The following is a 21961-nucleotide window of genomic DNA, read 5'->3' as shown; positions in this document are numbered from 1 at the left end:
ATGGCTGCAATTATTTTTCTAAAATAGACTAAGATGTCTGTTTTTAAGTTCAGTGTATAATACAGAACATTTTATTTATGCTTTGAGAGCTGAGTTTGAAGCGCTTGTCTGCAATCTTCAGTGTCACACGATCCTTCAGACGTCATTCTAATATGCTGATTTGATGCTCAGGAAACATTTCTTATTATCAAAGTTGAAGTTTACTTTTATGAAGCGAATGTTTAAGAGGATTTTATGATACTGAACACTTTCGAAATGTTTTACGGTCTCTTACCCAATGCTTTTGAATTGGGGTGAATATGAAGCTGGTGACATTTTGTAAACATCTGTCTGCAGCACTGCAGATTTGTTTAGTGTTTTGTTTATCTTTATGCTTTTTGGACACCATGACACTTTCAAAAGCCAAAGGCTACTGTATTGTTTTGCAGTTTAGGGTTTGTTTATTATGGGGTTGGCATTGCTTTTGATGTGTCCGCAAACTGTGTGGTCACGGATGATGCAGGTGTTTACAGCTGACAAGAGTTTCCTCTGCCAAAGCAAGACCTATGGCTCTAAAAGACCCAGTCGTTTGACCTTAACCACACTAAACCAGTTTTAAAGAACATTTTAGTCTCTTTTTCAGCACTTAACGTCTTATTTTGTTTGGTTTTGAAAAGTTTTGCTTGTATCTGTGCTGTTTAAAGTTATTTACTGAAGCAACAGAGCATTATGGCACAACTGCTTTACAAACATTTGATTTTTATTACATATTTTTTTCTCTCTTTTGCTGATCTTTGGCACTGGATCTTTGCTGGCGAGCACGAAGGCAGTCTAAGCTCACTGAGTTCATGTTGAATAATGTGGAGAAAATTGCTTTAGATTTATATTGGTTCCATTCACTATGATGGAAAGCTGCCAGAGCAGCAGGGGCCCCTCTGTCCTTCCTCTCTCTCTCTCTCTCTCTCTCCCTCCACTTCTTCTCCTTCAGACCGCTCATCTGCATGGGTTTAAAGCCATCTGATTTTACAAGAAAATATGTTTTGTATTAATATCTGTTCTTTATTGAGCTTTATAATGTTACATGTGTTTGGACCGTATGTCCTCCATTTGTGAAGTTTTTGTTCATGATTGGCACAGGCTTTAATTACACTTTTAAAATAAATGTTTCCAATGTTTCTTTTTTTCTTATTGTGAAGAACAGTTGTAACAATTGTAAAGAACTTTTGGGGAATGGAAAGCTTCTGCAAGGAACCATTAGTTCCTATGAAGACTCTCTTTAAGAATATGGCTGATTCCATAAAAAACTCAAAACATAAATACACATACAAAGTATACCTTACCACAATATTGACACATCTGTTTATATTTTCCAAAACAACTAACCACAAGTTATGGAATCAGAAAAATATCAATTTGTAAACATTTTTTATTCTTTAAATGAGGAAAATAAACATGCGTTATGGATGTGACAAAAAGTTTGCATGTTTACAATATACAACTTACTTTGTAGAAATTCTGTGAATTAACTGCACAACCCAACAGAAACAATGCTAATCAAACAGATGAGAGTTAGCTCACTATAGAACAAAACATGATTGATTTATTTTATTTGACATTTTTGCATTTATGAGAAAAAAAAATGTCATTGTGGATGTGACACTTTTCCGTTATGGATATGACAGCTGTGAAATTTCCACTTGTGTGATTTTGGCAAATTAAATATAATAGTTTGAAACACTGACAGATATATTTATGAGTATTTTTATAGCACTGTATAATACTTGCTTACACAAAAAATGTAGAAATGGTTTCTCTATTTTGGTGAAAACTTTTTTTTCATGGCAAGGTTGACATTTGCATGCAATTGCTCATATATATCAATATGTAGTATTTGAGCTGTTTGTTCTGAAAGTCAATATTTAGGCTGTGTTTGGTTAAGTTCTGATGCACTTAGCTCACTCTGTGATTTTTGGACCTCACCTAAAGATACAACAATGAAAAAATGAACAAAAATGATTTATTTTGCGATTTAACGTACCGAACTATGTGCTGGGACGTTTTTATAAACATAGTATACAAATAACAATACCTAGAATGTTTACATTCACAAAAAATAAACAAATAGATAGAAAATAATAATAGATAGAAATTATAATAATAAATAAATTATATTGACAGCTAAAAAAAAAAGATAATTCATTACATTAAAAAAAGTATAGTAGATAAACAAATAAATAATAAACTCAGATATAAAAACAATAACTACAACAAAGCCACTGACAGCATTTCAAATATCAAGTAAGTATATTTCGATTAATGCCCAGGTCTGTTGGAAAATATCTGATTTTACTGCAAATCTGCAGTCATTTTCTCAAATATATATATATATATATATATATATATATATATTATATATATATATATATATATATATCTATATATATATATATATCAGCCTGTTAACATCTCGTATTTGTATCCGTGTGAAGTCATTTTATCTGTTGAGAGCTCGTGAAGAGATTATAAAAAGTGTAAAGGAGTCAAAAAGCCTGAAGGGTTTTCATCACATACACCGAAATGTCTTTACTGACTGTATTGAAGTGTAGTGGTCAACATCACGACTATGACAAAATAAACCAAGTATGCTTAAGTCCTTTTTCTTTTTTATGCGTCACATAATGTGACATCATATCCTATTTTTGATTTGTTAATTTGGCCTTTGGCTTGTTCTGCATTCATATTTCAGTTGAACCGCACCCAAGCTTGTTTGGAAATGGATTGAGACCCATCTTTTTTAGCAGTGTGTGGTCCACTTGTTTGTTGTTCTCTAATGTGCCAGATGACAGCGTTTACACTTATTCAGATGAACTACACTAAATGCAATAGCACCAGATTGTGTTTTAATCAAACCAAATCTGTCAAGTGTGAACTTACTCTTAATTAGGTCCTTGCGAAATTGTTAATGCCTTTGATTTCTCTCTTCGAGAATAAAAGACTACCCACATGCTTCACCATATTACATTCTTTTGGAGCTGTTTGATCTTTTATTTATTCTGATATGTTTTTCATGGCATGTGTTCTTTCACGTTGGATCTGTAGTTTCACAACCAACTATCTTGTGAATCCCTCTTTTGAGCCAGTACTCTTTTTTTTTCCATATATAAAGCTGTGAGTGAGGTGATCTAAGCTCATTGAACCGGTTTACTGATTGCCTGACTTGACAATATTTTCCTAATAAGCTTCACCAGGCAGTCTTGTAATGGATTTTTGGTGAACTGAACCCTCTTATAATCCTGCCTTGGTGGGGAACAGCATGAAAACAGAGTCAGTCTAATCCTAACTGACAGTTCCCATCGTCTGACCGAACTGAGGTATGCAGTCATGTGACCATCCTCCTCAAAGTGCCCAAGCTCAATAATTAGCCTGTGGTAGTTAATGCAACCTTGTTATATGAATTATGCAAATATCAGGGTGCTTAATTGATCAGAGCCTCTTGGATTTGGCCCAATCTTTTGCTCGTTAATCCATTGAGTGGGTTTCATTATTGTATTTTTTTGGGCAGTGGTGGATGTCGCTCATTAATACACTGAAGGGTACGATGATGGCAGGGGGTATTGGCCTTGTTAGTGGTCCTTTTGATGTCTAATTTTCCGGCATGGGAACGACTGATGTCTCTGTGGTGAATTTGTGGGAGTCTAAGCGGCCACTGGAAATGATTCTACTTTGCTTACACCTGCTAATCTGTTCTGAGATCCATGAGAACGTTCCAGAAGATTAAGAGATGGTGAAGAGCCCTGAAGGTGAAGTCATGGCTGTGGCAGTAGGTGAATGCCCATAGATTTGGCTGGACCATGTATGAATATTCATGATTATTTTGATGGTTGAAATTTGAAACTGGGTAATTAAATGTATAAAGACTGTGCTATTAGATTACTTTAAAGTTTGTAGTATGTTTAGTTAATTTCTTCCCTGATTTAAACTTATATTTAAATTATTACAGTTTGATTCATCCCTGTGAAGTGATTCAATAAATCGATTCAAAACTGTGATCCAATTCATAATAAGAAAAAAAATCTGAGCACCAAACCATTATATTGTATGATTTGGTGTGTGCAATATATAGTGTCAATTCAATTCATCTTTGTTTCTATAGCACTTTTACTATGTAGATTGTGTCAAAGCAGCTTAACTTTGAAGTTTTAGCAAATTGAAACTGTGTCAGTCCAGTTTTCAGAGTTGAAGTTCAGTTTAGTTTAGTTCAGTTCAGTGTAGTTTAATTTTCACTGCTGAAAATCAAACACTGAAGAGCAAACCATCTATTTGCAGCTCCACGAGTCCCAAACCAAGCAAGCCAGTGGCGACAGTAGTGGGTAACAAACTTAACCAATTGACGAAAGTGAAGGGAAAAAATCTTGACTTTAACCAGGCTCAGTTGGGAATGACCATTTCTCCTCTGGCCAAACTTTTTGTGCAGAGCTGCGGTCTAGGCATCGGAGGCTGAGAACGCTGTGGACATCCATCGTGGAGTGTATATTGTATTTGTTGATTTAACGATTTGCCAAATCATAAAATCAAATATATGACTCATTTCAGTAAGCAATCAAAATGCTGCATGCTCACAAATTCACTGCGTGCTATGTATGTACTACTGTAGGGTGTGCATGCATTAGTGTTAGGCATGGGCAGGTTATAAGATTCTGACGGTATGATAACCTTGGATAAAAATATCACGGTTCCTGGTATCACGGTTTTTGTGCTCACTGCTCTAAATACATTCTCTTTGAATGTCTGGGTAAAAACGAAAACTTTTTTCCCGTTTAAACACAATAAATTTTGTTTTTGACACATTTATAATATTTTGGAGCAGTTAACATGTCAGGCTAATAATTCAAATAAATCACTGACTTCTGCTGTCTTCATTTGTTTCAAAAACCCAGGTTTCTTTACGATTTAAAACAGCATTTTTGGAGATCTTTTCTGCTGGAGATGCTGTTGTCCTAAGAAACTGCAAAAAAATGCAAATTAAAAATATTACACATATCTTAGCAATGGTATTGCAGAAAATTTTGACTTTTCCAAACTGCGGTATACCTTGAAAATGGTTATCGTCCCATGCCTTATTGGTGTAGCACAACAGATTATGGTGTTTGAGTAAAAAACAGAGGAGATATTTAAACATTAGGAATCTCACATTCCTTGCCGGATCTCATTCCTTGATGTAGATCATAGCTCTCCAAGAGGAATCAAAATCAACACCTAGTAACTCCAAATACTAAGGTCAAAATTCTAAATGGAATCTTTATATTTAAAATACAGTTTAGTTTAGCATCTCACATTACATTTCATCACTGCTGTCGGATATAACTTAATTGGAGTTTAATCTTCCTGATAATAATACAGCAGGTGTGGATAAACCCAAAGCACACACTTTAAATTGCAGGTTTCTGAGCGTAAAGCTGAAATGTTGTGCGTAATGTCAAAGTCCTTTTCTTTTAGTGATATGCTGATTGCTGTAATAGACTTTTGTTCAACTTTAAGTTAGACAACATTAACAATCTAAACTGAAGGTGAGTAAACTGTAAACACGCTCTATTACTTACTTTCACTTTAGATTGTGCGTGAACATTTTGGTGTGAGAATCAACTTACCATTATGTCCTTACTCTTGTTCTAGTGTCTCAGGTAAACAACTAGTTTTAGTTGTTTGTTTTACATTGAGGATGAACAGGCTACTACAGTCTATACAGTGCTATAAATGCATTGTTGTGTGCGCTTATAAGGCTTCTGTGCAATCGTAGATTCTTTCTTCACTGTTTAATTTTGCTTTATGCATCCCGGCAGATCGATACAACTGTAAAATGCCCACTGCCATTCACAGTGCAAGAATGACTGAAAATTTGGAATTGAAATGCAGACATCATATCGAATCCCTCTTCTTTATAATTTGAAACTGGTTCTTTATACACAACCAAGCATGCACACTGGAATAGTGCGTGTGGAGTGGAGGTGTGTGAATGAGAGAGAGAGAGAGATGATGATGATGCTGATGATGATAGACTCTCCTTCTTGAACTCTAAATGCGACCACAATTAAATAATATTATATAATGCACATGTAACTCGTGTTTAAAAATGTTTCCGTATAAATGAATACAACAACATACCACCCAGCCTTAAGCCACTCAATCTTAATTATAAATGATCATGATTTGGATCCTGGATCCTTCAATCAGCTCAGTATGTTCAAATCTGCATCTGACCAAGTCTTTAGTCTTCAACCAGCATTATAAATTCAATTGAATGGTTACAAACAATCAAATACCACAGAAGTACCGGAATAGCAGTTTATAGTTCAGGTATAAACACTGATGTTTTATGATAAAGTTACTGAATTTAAAAAAAAAAAAAAAAAAAAAAAATATATATATATATATATATATATATATATATATATATATTTAAATTACTTTATTTTAAGCTTCTATCTATCTATCTATCTATCTATCTATCTATCTATCTATCTATACATACATACATACATACATACATACATACATACACACATAAATACAGAACAAGAACAAACATTGGCTCGTACTTTAGACATACAAAAGACAGTATAAAAGAAAACAAAAAGAAAAGAGACAAAAAAAAAACTCACATCATAGTCACAAAACATACAATCAACTTGAGAGGGTGTATAACTTCAGAGGGGTCACTGGATTGCTCCTGAATTTAGGATATTGAAGTCACAGTTTATTGCAAGTTGATGCTCCAAAGGAAGGTTGTAGCAATAGCATAGTTATGCCAATATGTGGCGACAACCAACCATCAAAAAGAAATGTCATTAAACAAAGTTTTTATGAGTGAGTTGTTGAATCATTCATTGAGAATGAGATTAAATTATGAACATAATTATTTGTTGATGCTATTTTTGTTCACGATATTATACATTTACAATATTTTACATTTAGCATAATCAACAACATTAGCAATGGTTGTTTTTCTCTCATTTCACTTCAACATCTGAGTATTGATTATTGCATTTTATTTTTTGCTGGTTATTGCTTGAATTAATTCATAATTTATAAGTTGTTATTTTTTTGTTAAAAAAAGTTCCTTGCTGTACTGTTCTTGTAATAAACAAAAAGCATATACAATTTGGCTATTCCATCTTTTAATCCAAAAATGGTCCAATCCAAGACTCAACAACTGTAATGAGACCAAAATGGTGACATTAGTGATCTCTTGCACCACTATTCAAAAACAAATGAAGACTTGCTAAAGCATTGAGATACTCTCCCTCTGGCTCTATCTCTCTATTTTGGGCCAAATGGCCAGCAACCATCCACAATCTCAATCCCCCCTTCCCCTTCGGTCAATCACCAGTTGACATCCACTCTCTAATTTGGATCCCCAAAGCTTAGATCCCTCTCACCCTCCCCCACATCCACTAACTACTTTTGGCCATCCAACTCCCTCCCCAACCCAAAACTGCAGCCCTCACTTGTCCATTGAGCGGCCCCCATCAGCTCTTCCTCTGGCCCTTCTGAAAAACGTCTCTCCTTTCACAGGGGGCCGTGGGGTTATTGTCTGTGCACCGGCTCACTGCTTTACAATGACTCTCCACTCTATTAAGGTGCGTTCTGCCTGTTACCGTCGCCCAGAGCAACGGGCCTCCCGCATGGCAGATATGTGCTGCGGCATTGTGGGCCATGGGCCCGCGCAGGCAGTTGAACCCAGCACTCCTCACACTTGCCACCGGCATGTGTTTATCTAAAGGGGGGGTATTGTGATGTTTGGAGAATCGAGGATGGGTCGGGGGGGGTCTGAAGGACATAAATAGGATGAGGGGAGCGGGGTGATAAATATTCAGAAGGAGCTAAACCCCACCTCCTCCCCGTTACTCTTCTCCTCCCTCTGTGTGGAAAAGCAGATGGAATGTGGATGGTACGAGGGAGGCCCACGGGCGGCCGAGAGCGGTTTTATCCAATTAGTAGGGTTGTCAAAATGAATTTCACACAGGCTGGAGGACAATGGTGACCAGAGTGGCCCTAGAAGAAAGGACTCCTTTTAGTGACAAAGAGGCATTATGAAGTCACTTCAGTATTATGCTTTTTGTCTTCCTTTCACTTATAAACGCACATGCCTTTGTACAGATGCTTAGATCAATGCGATCTCTACTCTCTAAAAAGGTCACGTACTTCTAGCTCAGCGTGTTTTTGGTTTTACAGTATCGTTTGTCTCCCGCTGTGTCTTTGGTAAAGAAGTAAAAAAAAGAAATGGCACTGCTGCGAATGATTTTCCACTGCAGTTGTGACTTGATATGAATGTGCGGTGTTTGCCCCAGAGCCGATGACATGAGCTGGATTGCGCATATGTGTCTGAATAAAGCGTGTGTGTTCAAGGGGATAACTTCTGACGCCTGAGACAGGTGCTTTGACAGCCAAGGAGAGACTATTGCCGCCTTTCCAAACCTATTGGGCAGCTGTCCTGTTCATGTTGACAGCACAGCTTTGTTGGGTGCAGCAAGCCCAGAAGTCTGTGTAGATGCAGTCTTTTTTTTCCGACGCATCTAGTCACAATTTAGAGAAAGAATCTTAGGTTGGTTAACAATCTCTGTTGTCTAATTGAATCAGTTTGCATGTGTTATTTTTATGCAGTGCAAACATTAGTTTGTAATTTTGTATACTTTTTTCAAATGTACTTCTTGACTGCTATAAAATGTGAGGTTGTGGCAAAGTTGTCTACCTGACTAACTAACATTTTGCTAAAATTATTTAAGAATAGTTTGCTATTACATTGTAAGTACTTAGTTGAACAGTCTGAAAGAAGTCTAATGTTTTGCACAGGTTTTTGTTCACTGGAAGTCTGTTGAAAAATGTAGGTTAGAGTATTTTCAATATTTTATTTGCTCGATTCATACACGTAGGCAACAGTGACTGGTGATTTAAATGGATAGTTTACTTAAAAATTAAAATGGACCTACTCCCGTTTTTTTATAATAAAATTTTATAATAAAATAATTAAATTTTTAATACGCAGTTAAGCTTTGTTCAATCATTACTTTGAGCAGCTTTGAAAATATCAATAATTTAAAGAGAAAAATATATTAATTTTATTAATTATAATTTATTAATTATTAATTTTAACTTTATAATCTCCAAAATTGTTGAAACATTTTTAAAGTTGTTTGTCTGTGCCAGTTAAATATTTTTATGCCAATGAATAATCTGCAGTTCTGATCTGGAGGAATCAGAAAAAGAGTAAAGTAGCTTGCTGCACTGTTGGAGAAACTTAGATTTCCTATTTTACACAACCGTTGCTCGAACCCTATTTGTTATAACCAGGGCTCCACAATAAATTTTGAGATCAATGGCACAAAGTTCTAAAGATGGTGGCACCAACACCTTTGGTAGCTCTGCACATAAGTTTCTTTTTTTCTTTCAGAAGTACATACCTCTGCAGGCACAGGACGTCAACATGACGTCATATTGACATTGTACCCCAACGTACCCAAATGTATTAGGGACATTGGATTTTGTTTGGAAATTAAAATTGGGTTGTCGTCAGAACCCAACGTCGGGCTGACGTCAGTGTCCAACATCCAACCTAAAATCAACCAAATATCAACGTCTAATCATGTTACACCTTGACGTTGTGTGGACGTGACCACTATGACATCTATCAGACGTTGGATTTTGGTCACTTTCCAACACAACCTATCAATGTAATTTGATGTCTTTATTGGACGTCTAAATAACATTGTCCTTAGACGCTGGCTACACATTGAACTTTGGTCACCTGACGTCATGACCTAAATCTAACCTAATATTAACGTCTTATGATGTTGTGTGCCTGCTGGGACATGACAGTACCTTGAGTTGAGAGAGGAAGGACCTTGATTCAGATATAAATGTCCATATTTAAAGATCATGATATTCATAAGTATAAAACCTCAATAGTAAATAGTTGCTATTTCCATCTTATTCCTATGCCTTATTAGCACGAAGCTTTGTTTATTACCACAGGTTGAGAGCTACAGTTCATAAGTTTATGATTATTATTCATTTAAAATGTCTGTTTTTGCAACTATCGACTCAAGAAGCAATGAATCATTCAGTGTTTCATTCACTTGTTGACCATAGTAGGCTAACGATGCTTTTCGGTCTTGTAGCAACAAATACTATTTTAATGAGTGCTCCCATTTTATTATTTTTATTATAATTTTTTTTTAAGTTTCCAGGTTCTACAAGTTGTAATATGCCGAATTTTGCTTGTCAATCTTAAGCCAATTGCATGGTTTCTGCTTCATTCATTCTTTCCATGGCGGGGCGCCACACCAAAATTAATTCCTGCCACGGCTACATTACAGCTTCTCATTCAAAACATTCAGCCGTTTTTAAAATAGCGGGTTATAATCGCACCAAAGTGTATTAAAAGGTGAAGGAATTATAACAATTATACAGAACTTTTCTGTAACCGTAGTAGTGCTGTGCGTTATTTGTTTAGCCTAACATTTAAGGTGACATGCTGACTGACTGATGCGTGATGCGTGAGGCCAGCATACGCGACGTAGCTTTTAGTTATGATGACCACAGTTTCCATAATTATATTGTATTATAGTTAAAGGTCTGTGGCTCTGCATACAATGACTTTATCTAGCTGGAGTTTATAGCCGTTTCAGTTTACTTCAGTTTACTTGCCGCTCTGTAGGTCTATTGGAGACATTCATAAATATTCCTAGCAAATCTAATAAATGTTGGAGACATACTCGTTACATAAACGCACTAAATCTGCACTTCAGCAGCGTTTTATTTGAGGCAGCACAAGAAAATCTGCACTTGAGCAGCGCATATTTGAGGGCGCGCAAGAAAATCTGCACTTGAGCAGCGTAAATTTGAGGGCGCGCAATAAGTTTTGTGCAGGAAATCAGCACTCGAGCACAGAGATTCACATGCTCGTATTAAATGAATGCGATCTCAACTTGTAATACTGCGCTCACCACATTTGTCAATTAAATAACGCCACAGGGAGTTGTGTAAACGGCCCAATAGAGTCTGCCGCCACAGCTGGCAAAAAATCCTAGAGGAAACACTTCAATTGTAATGGTTTGATGTGGTTGAATTTTGAATTTCCCCAACCAGCGCAGAGCCCGGGGAACCAGAGTGAGTGCTCCAACTTGGCCCCCTGGTCCTGCTACCAATGATTTTGCGAGGATCCATTAAAAGTTTTTTGAACGATTTATTTCCTTTGTTGTTTTCATTGATTGAGTGATGGTTATAGTCAAAACACATCTGAAAACAATCCTCTTTGCCTGTAGTAGTTGTAGTAATGGATGCAGTTATAGTATTAATAGAAGTGTCAGCAGTTGTAATATGGTAGTAAATCATTCATTTTAGAAGTAAAAAGACCAACAACAAGAGCCAATCATTGACCTGATTAAAGCTGATGAATCACAGAGCTTTTAACTAAACATTGAGATCTTGACTAAGTGTTCGCTTAATGTGGTAGAAGCTAGTTGTTGTTGGCTAGCTCATCAAGTTGAGTGTTTGCTTAGGTCAGGATGATCTTAGCTACATAGAGAGGTTCGCCTATGTGCCTGGAACCAGCGTCAAGCCATTTCCACTTCAGAGATGAGAAACAAACAAGCTAATGTTGTAGCAGTCAACGACATCCATCAGCGTTTTAGCACATAAGCTAATTAAAATGATGAGTCCAGCATTTCCAAATCAGTCCCAGTAAATAACATCTCTCTCTGCAGCGTTACACAGACAGCATGACTTGTTTATTTCTGGTGCTGGAAATGGAAAAACATTTATTTAGGGCCAACCCCAAAGTCTGTAAATGGCACACATTCTGTTCCGTCAGCAGAGTTTGGCTAATAGCTAATGGCTATGTACCTACCAGCTCCAGAAAAACAACTCAGAACGTCCCAAGACTCAGACTTCATTTATTTTTGCAGAGTTTTTCCATTTTTTTCCCTGAGAGTTGCGTTGTGCGGTTCCTCCCATGTTTGAGCTCTCAATCTTTCTGTGAGGCTTCATTAATCATTACTTACAATTGATGGGAGTAGAGTTGCGTGTGTTTGTGTATGAGTGTGTGTGTGTGAGAGAGAGAGAGAGATTTGCAGTCTGGGAGCAATGGACCACCCTCCTCCTCCTGACGGGAAGTTGTTAGTTTAACCTGACAGGAAAGAATTCGGGAAACTTGGCAGTGAGAGTCGAGGGAGAGAAACGCTCCCTTTCCTGCATTAACTGTTAATACACTAACCATTACTCTTTTTCTCTCTCTCTCTCTGCTCTCACTCTGTTTTCCCCTTGGTTTGTGACTTCGCTGGGATCACATTACGCTACTCAGTATTTCCAGAAAATACAAATGATATCACCCCCATTGTTCTTTGTGCAAGTTTTTTGCTTTTAAAGTCGCCTGTATCAGTTACACCTGAGTGAGGGGACTCAGATTTCCCCCTAGTCTTATCCGGGCACCCGTCTCAACAGCTCGACCCACTGGATGGGGGTTCAAGCGGATGTGTGTTTCAGCATGTGCTCTGTGAACATGTAAGAGAGGATTGTTTCAGGAGTAGCAGAATGCCATTTTTGAGTCTTAAAGAGGATCATGAGAAGGGGACGCTACTCATGAGGTTTAAATAAAAAAAAGGTGTAGGACAGTTGTTACACTGAAGTTTATGATCACTTGCTCTGTAGTAGACATGGGTATAAGATTCTGATGGTATGATAATCTTGGATAAAAATATCTCTGTTTCATGGTATTGTGACTACTGCTCTAAAGTAAGTTCTTTTAAATGTCTGGGTAAAAAAACGTAAACTTTTTCCCCTTATTGTACAAAATATATTTCATTTGAACCCTTTAACTGCCACACCAAGAAAAAACATTGGATTGGATTTCTTAACTCTTAATGTCGCTAGTTAACACACTCAATGCATTTTTTTTTTCAACACATCCCATAATTTCAAAATAAAACATTTTTGAACACTAAATCCTCTTTATTTTTTTAAGTATGCCGTAAAATATTTCAGATTCTCATTTAACACTGTACTGTGTGTGTAAACCATTATTTAAAATAGTCAAAATATAGTTAACCATTTGGTAGAGCGTGCAGTTATAGGGAAACATTTAGATTTTTTTGGAACAGTAAACATGTCAGGCTAAATAATAAAATAAAATCATTGACTTTTGGTGTCTTTATTAGTTTTAAAAACAGATTTTTTTTTTATGATTTAAAAAAGGCATCTTTGGATACCTTTTTTTTGTTTGGACATAAAGTAAGCCACTGCACTGTTCAGGCATGGTTGGATGTTGGTGCATTCGTGAAATACTTCGATATACCACAGGAACATTCATTCATTCATCATTCATTCATTTTATTTTCGGCTTAGTCCCTCTTTCAATCTGGGGTCGCCACAGGGGAATGAACCACCAATCTATCCAGCATCTGTTTTATGCAGCAGATGCCCTTCCAGCTGCAACCCATCACTGGGAAACACATACACACTTATTCACACACACACATACACTACGTACAATTTAGCCTACCCAATTCACCTGTACCACATGTCTTTGGACTGTGGGGGATACCGGAGCACCCGGAGGAAACCCACGCGAACACAGGGAGAACATGCAAACTCTATACAGAAACGCCAACTGACCCAGCTGAGGCTCGAACCAGCGACCTTCTTGCAGTGAGGCGACAGCACTACCTACTGCACCACTGCGTAGCTCCTACCACAGTACAATATAGCAAAAAATGAATCAGTTTTAAAGCCTTGGCTTTTCCAAACCGCAGTAAACCTTGAAACGGGTTATTGTCCGATGCCCACTCTGTAGTGATATTCATCTAGAATTTTTGAGACCTTACTAAGATATTTTCTATACTTTACACACTAAAGTACTTGGTTTTTACAGAGGTTTTTTAGAGGTTGCAATGGCGAAATGAACCGTCAACTACTCCGGCATACATTTTATGCAGCGGATGCTGTAAACTAGTTCTAGGAAACATCCATACACACTTATACTAAGGCCAAATTAGTTTGTTCAATTCACCTATACTGCATGTCTTTGGACTGTGGGGGAAACCTGAGCACCTGGAGAAAACCCGGAACAAGGGGAGAATATGCAAACTCCACACAGATACACCAACTGACCCAGCCACGACTCGAACCAGCGACCTTCTTGTTGTGAGGCGACAGTGCTAACCACTGAGCCTCCATGCCACCCTTGGTTTTTACTACTATTCATTGTTATAAAGACCTAGAGGAAATATTTAGCATTTTTTGTTTGTTTGTTTGTACAACGATCTTAACTGATATAAACTTTTCTGATTTAGTAAGTGAACTTCAATGAAATCATCTGTATTTAATTAAAATATATTTCGATATATGCAAGATTAGAAAGTTGTCTTTTATTCTCATCAACTCTGCATTTACCTAATGAAAACTATTTATACACACACTCAATAAACGTGTGTTATTATCACTGTAGAAAATGTGCTGCTGGATGTTTTTACATTAATCAGTGCATTTTGTTTCTGGATTAGTTGCATGAAATATTTTTTAAAAACTGCATTTATTTGAAATAGAAGTATCTGGTAACATTACAAATGTCTTTGATGTCCCTTCTGATCATTTGAATGCATCCTAGATGAACAATAGAACAATAAGAAAACAATAAGAAAACTTAGTGATGCCAAACATTCAGGCATCTTGAATAAGTCTTCATTTACTCTACATGCTTCTTTTTAAAAGCATTAACTTTGTATTAAATAGTGTGTTATGTTTCTACCTTACAAAGGGATGTGGGGTTACAGCTTGTGTGTATGCTAGCTCACATTTATATTTACAAAATGCACAATTTAAAGTTGAGCTAACCTAATTTTTCTCTTTTTCTCTCTCTCTTTCTGATAGGGGTAGTGTATGGAAGATGTCTGGGACGTTGGATTGGATTCCCTGGGAAAGAAAGCGGAAGATTCGAGTACTCTGTTCTCTGTGTGTGCTGCTGTTCTGCCTGCAGGATAGTACTGCTGTTACAGGTGGGTTTGGTTCTTCTCCATCAAGACCTGTTCCCAGCAAAACATCATAAAGCTGGCTGCTTTTTAACCGGAGCAAACTGGATTCAGATCCGGCGCCAATTATAGATGTTTGTTTTGGATAGCCGATATATTTATCCTCCATTATTCTGTCCCGTTTTCTCTTCTAGATGACGTCCCAGTGTTCACCGAGGAGCCGTTCTCGGTGGTACAGAAACTGGGGGGCAGTGTGACCCTGCGCTGCAGTGCCCTGCCTGACCATGTCAACATCAGCTGGCATCTGAATGGCAGAGAGCTGCCAGCTGGGGGCGACGAGGAGCTTGGAGTGCTGGTGCGGCCCGGTTCTCTTTACATCCCCTCCCTTACAAACCTCACCGTGGGCAGATACCAGTGTGTGGCCACCACCAGCGTCGGGTCCTGCGCGAGTGTGCCGGCCAACGTTACTGCAGCGAGTGAGTACACCAGCGCTTTTGTAAACATCAGTCACTTGTTGTATACATGTTTACAGACAGTGGTGTGAACTTTGAAGCTTTTCTGTACAGAGGGTGTTTGTGTGTGTGTGGTGTGTGTATGTGTTTGCCTCATGTTAGTCAGTGTTGGAGCACAGAAAGGGGCGTGTGATGTGACCCACCATAATGCCTGCACAAGTAAACCACTGGCCCCATTAGTGAAGGGCCTCCTCCCTGTTCTTCATGGCTTTTCTTTGCATATGTAGAGACGTAGAGAAACAGAAACAGCGAGTTAAATTTGAGAGCGTTCAATTATTAGTACATTGAGTTGAGTCCAGGGTTTTTATATAATTTTATACTTCTATTTGGGGTCTGTTTATTTTATTATTTATTTGAAGATTTTCTGGTTTTCGTCAGCATTAGTTTGTTTTATCACATCTTAAATGTTTATTAAAAATACTTTTACAAGTTACAGGTTACAAGTAAATAATTTTTAAGTATTCATTAAAGAATCCTGGAAAATGTATCAAGGTTTCCAGTAAAACTTTAAGCAGAAAAGCTCCTTTAAACACTTTTATAATAAAGAATGTTACTTTATTGCCAGATCAGCATTTTATAATGATTTCTGAAGGAGTTTGATGACTGAAATAATGAAGAGAGAAATAAAAAATATCTAAACAGCCTCTTTTGACAAATATGGGTGATATGAAGTTCATCGTCATTTAGCTGATATTTGTATTTTGACCTATATTTATTAAAAATAAATAAATGTATATTAAAAATGATTGCACTATTTTCAATTATTAAAAAAACGTGCTCACAGATAGGTTAAACATATTTGTTTTAAGGTTATTGGCAAAGTATAAAGATTTAAATTCCAATTTAACTAGTATTTTGATCCTAGTATTTGTGATAATATCAAATATTTTTTTGTTCTAAATGTGTTTGACAAGATTTAGTATATAAACTTGTTACACTGAAAGACATTTTATAGGTCAGTGTTCAATCCTAAGGATTTTTTCTACTGGCCTGATCAGATTTTTACTTGCCCTGCCAAAATTGTCAGTGGCCCCACCAAAAAAAAGAAGTTGATAGCTTTTTCTTAGCCACATATTTTAAATGATGTGTCAAAAGCCAAACATAATTGTATACATACACATTTTATTCAGCATAACTTTTCTTTAAAAACACTGACAATTTAAAATTGGGATGTAAAAAATAAAATAAAATAAGTAAATAAATGAAAAAATCAGATGAAGCGAGACTGCAGTCAGATCATGAAGCAGATCAATGTTCTTTCGAGTTGTCAGAGCAGAAATGAACAAAACAACAGGCTTAATATGGAATATTATAAGATTAAAATATGGAAAAATTATTAGATGTCAGTTTTCTTAACTGATAAACAGCACTCTAATATTTCAGCACGCTTTCACTTTCGTATTCGACATGAAGCGCACAATTGCCGATAGGAAAGACATCTTGCCCTACTCTTATTTCTCTCTTCATATAGCTGTATCTAAGGCTATTACATAACCATGATACACTGTGACATAGCCTGGCACTGTGTTATAGCCTGCTTCGTTAGTTTGTTGGGTCATTTTGCTTTCTCACTACAATCAATCCTCTTCAGAGTTCATTTCAATCGAGCCAAGACCACCTCATTCGGGTGATCTCGGACCGATTGTTTTGGCGCAGATCCGAGTGCGATTGCGGGATTCACATATGTCAATCGAACCGTGCTAAACGGGCAAATGAGACAGTTGTAAAACAAATGTCTAGTTGTGAAAGCAAGACTGTATTTGCACGCAATTGACCTAATTAAACTGATCGTGCCAGTAACAATCCTGTCTACTGTCCCTAGCGTCTCGCACCCTGTAGGTGTCTATTATAAATGGTAAAAATGTAGGATAGTTTTTATATTTTGCTTAGAAAACCAGAAAGGACCCAAGAAAAAGTAAAACAATGTACTACTATTTTCATCTTTCAATAAAAAATGTCAAAATCCTAAATCTTTCATTTGATCTAGTTTTAAATTGGATCCCAGATTTCCAGATTTCTGTGAATATGTGGCACACACACACACGAGAGACTCTGATGTGCCGTGTGTGCATGCATGCATGTTTGTGTGATAGTGTGAGTAGTGTAGGTTTGGCGGGACTAGTCGAGGCAGGATCTTCTGTCAAGATGAGACGTGACATGAGATTCTTGACACCATCTTCACCTCCATGAAACAGGCATGCTTTACATCATCCACCCCCCCGACTCCACTCACAAACTCGCAGCATTTAATGGTGCATTGGATTTCAGTCCTTTCTCAAAGCTCATTTATTTCGTTCGAACTTTCAGCCTCCCTCGTTTTACTTTGACTCTTGTACATGAGCAAGATGTAATTGATAAGGTCTCCAAGTGTAGAAGGCAAGAGCTAGGGGCGCACAGATGCAAGCTCTTAACTGGGGCCCCCCTGTCTCTGAAGATCCCACGTCGGCCCCTCGCTCTAATTTAATAAAGACCTCCTCCTTCGGTCTGCCAGGGGTTGGACGGCTCCTCGGGGAGGCCGCTGCGTGTGATCGCGAGCCTGAAGTTGTCTCACGTCTCCATATTTCAAAGCTCTGCCCATTTGTTTTTGCTTTGTGAAAGAGCTTGGCTCTCCCTGGTATCCGTCTCTGTAGGAATCCTGTCTGAAGCATCTCCCAATGGGGAGGCCGTTGCCTGCCTGAGCATTATTTCAAACTCTCCTCTTGAATTCCTCCACAGACAAGCGAGCCTCCCGTGTCTTTCCAGCCAAGAAACATTCCTTCGGTTCTCTCTCTCTCTCTCTCTCTCACTCTCTCTCTCTTTCCTCTTCTCCCTCACACAAAAAACACACCTCTTCACATATGTTTTTAATACATGGTGTAACAAATTCTCAAACTCTTAGACGAACTTGTTTTTCTTTGTCGTCTTTAAGGGCTACACGCAGTCTGGCCAACCGTATTCCACACAATAGTTACTGTATCATCTCAGTGTGAGTTTGAAACGTCATACAAACCCATCACACACTGGCTCCGTGGCCCCAGACATAAAAATGATGAATGCTAAGTAACCGTGCAGCATGTATGAAAGCTTCGCCAAGTGAAGTTGGAAACTCGTCTGATCTGTTTTATAAATACTATTAATCCTGCGCGGCTCCCAGCATTCCCTGCTCTCCAGGCCTCCAGGAGTTTTCGAATGTACCGCCCGCATGCAAACAAATCCCACATTCATCTTTTACCTCCTCACGCGCACATACAAACATATTAGAAGCATATAAACATTTGTTTCACAGTTTCTACTTGTAGTCTGCCACTGGTCTTTCAGACTTCGTTCACCATTAATGCAGTCTGTGCAACATGTGGGCTAAATTTCAGGTCTACTGATGTTATATGATCGCTTTGTGTGAGAAACAGACTGAAATAAAGGATTTATATTAGGGCTGCACAAGACATCATTTCAGCATTGATATCGCAATGTGTGAATCTGAAATAGTCACATCGTAGGATCTGCAGTATCGAGTTGGGATTATAATTAACCCAAAGTTTAACTCTAATAGTGAAATACGAATTTAAACCGTTTGGGCACTAGCAATTTTACAATTTCTAGCATTAACGATTAATTGTATTTAATTATTTCTACTACGGGGATTAGAAGTAGGGCTGCACTAGGGCTGCACGATTCTGGCAAAAATGTAAATCACGATTTTTTTTTTGCTTAAAATCAAGATCACAATTTTCTCACGATTCTGTAAATGTAAAATAAAGGTTCATATGATTAGTCTATTATTATTGTTAATTCTTAAACATATGGTAAAACAACAATAATAATATTAGACCAATGTGTAGGTATACTATTGCTTAAAATGCTAAATTTTGTATAGTCATTATTGTGGACTTGAACAGACTTTCAATATGTCCTGTTTGTTCATTCACAGTAAAATGATGACATCAGAAAATAACTATTTATAATTATAAAGTCAATTTATTATGTTTAAGACATGTGCTTGTGATCTGCCATTGACAACATTATTAGACCATTTTATTTCACTGGTAAAATTTGAATTTTGTCATCATCAGATTCCTTCTTGCATTATATTCAACATTATATATAGGCTAGGGCTTGTTATACTGACAGTAAACATTTATTTTTATGCACAACACTTTTGCTATGAAAGAAAAAAACAAAACATATCAAATGCTTTTCGTAATCATAACTCTAAAATGCGATGTGATCATTTAAATGATGTGCGCACCGGTTTCACTTTCACTTCCGAGTGCGGCTCCTGACTGCTGTCACTAAGAGAAAAAACACATACATGCAAATCAAACCTTGCGCACGGCCCTCAAACGATCGTTCTGTGCAACAAACTGAATGTTATTTACAACTTCATTACCTGTTATTCACAGCCTAAGCAGGTTCTGTTCACTAAAGTAGGCGTCATTCGCGTGCACGTGCGTGTTCTCGGCAGTAAACAAACAGCTGACGGTCAGCTCACGTGTGATTTCGCGGCCGCAAATACATCATTACATGAAGACAGAAATGACATTTATGGATGAATTATACCTTATAAATACAGTATGTGACACTTTTAACACCTTTTGAAGGTTCCCATGTTGCTGAGCAATGTATATAAAACAATGTGAAGACTTGTGTGTCCGCCTTTACGCTTCTCTCATGACCTTGAAAATATAATTGACTGAATAGTAGAAAAGCTGAATTAAGACTGCGTGTAGGGTTGAATCGAGATCGCAATCTTTATTCGATTGATCATGCCATCCTAAATAGAAGTGTTTAAAAAAAGTTAAGTCTTAAGATAAGAACAGATGTTGGAGAACCGTTTTTTTTGTCAACTTTAAAGAGAGCTTTGATTTCTACTTCTAACGTTCAAATCTTATTTTCTGTTTAATTAGTGATTATCTTTGTTCTATTTTATTAATTTATGCTTGTAATTTGTCTATTATATTTTATGCAGATTCAATCTCCTACAATCAATGTCAACAGTCAATGTAAAATGATGTATTCTTTCCAGTTATAAGTCATATTGTGAAATTATATTCATATCACAATGTATATCGCATAAAATCTAAATATCGCAATTCAGTTTTTTCCAATATCATGCAGCTCTAATTAACGATTGAAGTCAGAATTATTAGCTCCCCTTTGAATTATTTTTCTTTTTTAAATATTTCCCAAATGATGTTTAACAGAGCAAGGAAACGTTCACAGTATGTCTGATAATATTTTTACTTCTAGAGAAAGTCTTATTTGTTTTATTTCAGCCAGAATAAATGCCGTTTTTATTTTTTAAACACCATTTTAAGGTCAATATTATTAGCCCCTTTAAGCTGTATATTTTTTCCATAGTCTACAGAACAAACTATCGTTATACAATAACTTGCCTAAATACCCTAACCTGCCTAGTTAACCTAATTATCCTAGTTAATCTAAATGTCACTTTTTAAGCTGTATAGAAGTTATTAGAAATTAGTTATTAAAACTGTAATGTTTAGAAATGTGTTGAAAAAAAATCTTTTCCATGTTAAACAGAAATTCAGGAAATAAACAGGTGGGCTAATAATTCTGACTTAAGCTGTATATGCTAGTGTCCTCAGCTGAAGAAGCTCTAGCCTATGTGTAAAGCTATTGTAAAGGCTTTATTAGACTGGAAACATAGAGTTATGTTGACTTTTTACACTATATTCACATTTATTCATTTAACAGACGCCTTTAGCCAAAGCGACTTGCGTGCACCAAAATAAAAAAATGCTATGATAAGTTTCAGTTAGTTTACAATTTCTTTTTTTTCTCCTCGTGTCCTACAGGTGGTTTGTCAAGCCTACTCACCTGTGTAGAGTGCACTTAGAATTGCACAATGTTGTCTAAGAAGTATGGGGTGTTTATTGAAAGGTGCCTGGCACACATGGAGAGGAGAGAGTGTCTCCTACGGGTGGTTTATCAAGCCCACTCACCTGTGTGGAGCAAACTCAAGAGTTACACAATCTTTCCCAGAAATAATAGATTGTTTAAAAGAAAGTGTCTGGTGTAAATTGAAAGTGCTGTTGTGGAACAATTAAATAATGAAGTATTAATGAGATCAGATGTTTTCCTTTGACTTTTTACCGTTTCATGGTATGTTATGATTATGGTGCATTTTTGTTGTCTTTTTGAGCTTTACAGCCCCTGGTCATATACAATGCTTTGATGTTTTTGAACAGAAATGTTATTCTCACCAAGGCTACATTTAGTTACAAATTCAAGAAAAAACAGTATTAGAAATGAGAACTGGTTTATGTGCTGTAAAATATTTGTACACTTTTGTAGAATAAAAAAATAGAGGAGTCAAAGAACACTTAATTTAAGTTGACTTTTATTATCAGCATGCACTATCCTTGCTGGACACAATTTTTCCATTTTTATTCTTTCAAAGAATTATTACTCTTCAAACTTTTAACTACACCCTTAATGTTTTCCCCCTTT

General features: G+C 36.9%; 1 protein-coding gene across 1 annotated transcript in view; it reads left to right on the top strand.

The window, feature by feature from the left end:
• Window positions 1-21961, top strand: part of boc (BOC cell adhesion associated, oncogene regulated) — a 53350-nt gene that overhangs the window by 4720 nt on the left and 26669 nt on the right. The window contains exons 2-3 of the mRNA XM_056450281.1: window positions 14902-15026; window positions 15194-15475. Of these exons, the coding sequence (XP_056306256.1) occupies window positions 14918-15026; window positions 15194-15475 (391 nt within the window). The 5' untranslated portion in view covers window positions 14902-14917. The remainder of the gene's footprint in view (window positions 1-14901; window positions 15027-15193; window positions 15476-21961) is intronic.

Source organism: Danio aesculapii, chromosome 24 (assembly GCF_903798145.1).
Source record: "Danio aesculapii chromosome 24, fDanAes4.1, whole genome shotgun sequence".
In the NCBI taxonomy this organism is placed as follows: Eukaryota; Metazoa; Chordata; class Actinopteri; order Cypriniformes; family Danionidae; genus Danio; species Danio aesculapii.
The sequence above is the reverse complement of the archived record's forward strand: the minus strand, read 5'-3'. Positions and strand labels throughout refer to the sequence as shown.